This window comes from Gekko japonicus, unplaced genomic scaffold, assembly GCF_001447785.1.
Source record: "Gekko japonicus isolate JY-2015 unplaced genomic scaffold, Gekko_japonicus_V1.1 scaffold1850, whole genome shotgun sequence".
In the NCBI taxonomy this organism is placed as follows: domain Eukaryota; kingdom Metazoa; phylum Chordata; class Lepidosauria; order Squamata; family Gekkonidae; genus Gekko; species Gekko japonicus.
The window spans coordinates 129,767-131,232 of record NW_015163658.1 but is presented as its reverse complement, the minus strand read 5'-3'; the positions used below and the strand labels follow the sequence as shown (position 1 = coordinate 131,232).

Below are 1,466 nucleotides of genomic sequence, written 5' to 3'. Positions count from 1 at the left end.
TCTTGCAACGCTGGCGCCGAGCGCCGCCGAGTCCCGCCCTCCGCAGCCGGGCTCAGCCCCGCCAGCGCCGCATGGCGCGCGGGAGGGAGGGAGGGAGGGAGACGCCCCCGGACCCACGCCCCACGCCCGACGACGGCGACGCCCGTTTGGGGGGTAGGTGGGAGGGGGGACACCCGCTGCTGCTCCTCCTCTTGCTGCTGCTCTTCCTGCTGCTGCTACGTCGCGGGGGAAGAGGGGGGAGGGACACGTCTTGCAGGGGCGGCGCTGGGGCCCGGAGGAGCCCCCCCCCAGAAAAGCACTTTGCACATGCCCCCGAGCTCCTTCCCGGCCTGCCCCTTGGCGGAGGGAGGAGCCCGCTGGGAGAGGAGGGGCGCCAGCTGCCTCTCGCCAGCTCCAAGGCAGTGTCCCCGATGATGATGAAGAAGACTAACTGATGCCGCAGCCAAATCACCCACTCACAACTCTTTAAGGCCGGCAGCTCATAAAGTAGGATTTTTGCTCACAGGACTCCACAGTTTAGGGGTGCATTGGTCGGAGGGCCAGGTGGTCGGGTCACTCGGGAGGGGATGGGGTAAGAACAGAAGAGACACCAATGTTGGATCAGGCCAATGGCCCATCCAGTCCAACACTCTGGGTCGCACAGGGGCCAGAAATACCAGGGGCCATCAGGAGGTCCAGCAGTGGGGCCAGGACACTAGAAGCCCTCCCACTGTGCCCCCCCCCAAGCACCAAGATGACAGAGCATCACTTGCCCCAGAGTCCCAGGGTGGGGAAGGAGATCCGCTGCCAAGCCGAGTAGACGAGACTGACCTGGTTGGACCAAGGCTCTGATTCTGCAGAAGGCCGCTTCATGTCTTGTGCTCTCGGGGACGGGCCCTGGTTGGTGGCACACTCTGCTGGGCGTGCAGGAGGTCCCAGGTTCAATCCCCAGCAGCATCTCCCGTTAAAAAGGACCAGGTGGTCAGGGGATGGGGAAGACCTCTACCTAAGGTCCTGGAGAGCAGCTGCCGGCCTGAGTAGACAGCGCTGACCTGGGTGGACGCGAAGGGTCTGAGTCAGCAGAAGGGCGCTCCATGTGTCCTTCATGTCTTATGCTCTTGGGGACGGCCGTGGCTCAGTGGCAGAGCCTCTGCTTGACATGCGGACGGCCCCGGGTTCAATCCCCCACAGCATCTCCCGTTAAAAAAGCACCAGGCAGGAGGTGTTGTGAAGGGGCTCGGCCTGGGACCTTGGAGAGCGGCTGCCGGCCTGAGTAGGCAATGCTGACCTGGATGGACTGAGGGTCTGACTCCCTAGAAGGCAGCTTTGTACGGATGGCTGTGGCTCAGCAGAAGAGCATCTGCCTGGCATGCAGGAGGTCCCAGGTTCAATCTCTGGCATCTCCAGTTAAAAGGACCGGGCAGGAGGTGACGGGAAAGACCTCCACTTGAAACCCTGGAGAGCAGCAAAGAGAGGCCGTGGCTCAG

General features: G+C 63.3%; 1 protein-coding gene across 1 annotated transcript in view; it reads right to left on the bottom strand.

Moving 5' to 3' along the window:
* Positions 1 to 1,086, bottom strand: part of CSPG5 (chondroitin sulfate proteoglycan 5) — a 44,705-nt gene extending 43,619 nt beyond the window's left edge. Inside the window, exon 1 of the mRNA XM_015407716.1 lies at positions 1,032 to 1,086. Within this exon, the coding sequence (XP_015263202.1) occupies positions 1,032 to 1,086 (55 nt within the window). The remainder of the gene's footprint in view (positions 1 to 1,031) is intronic.
* Positions 1,087 to 1,466: the final 380 nt, after the last annotated feature.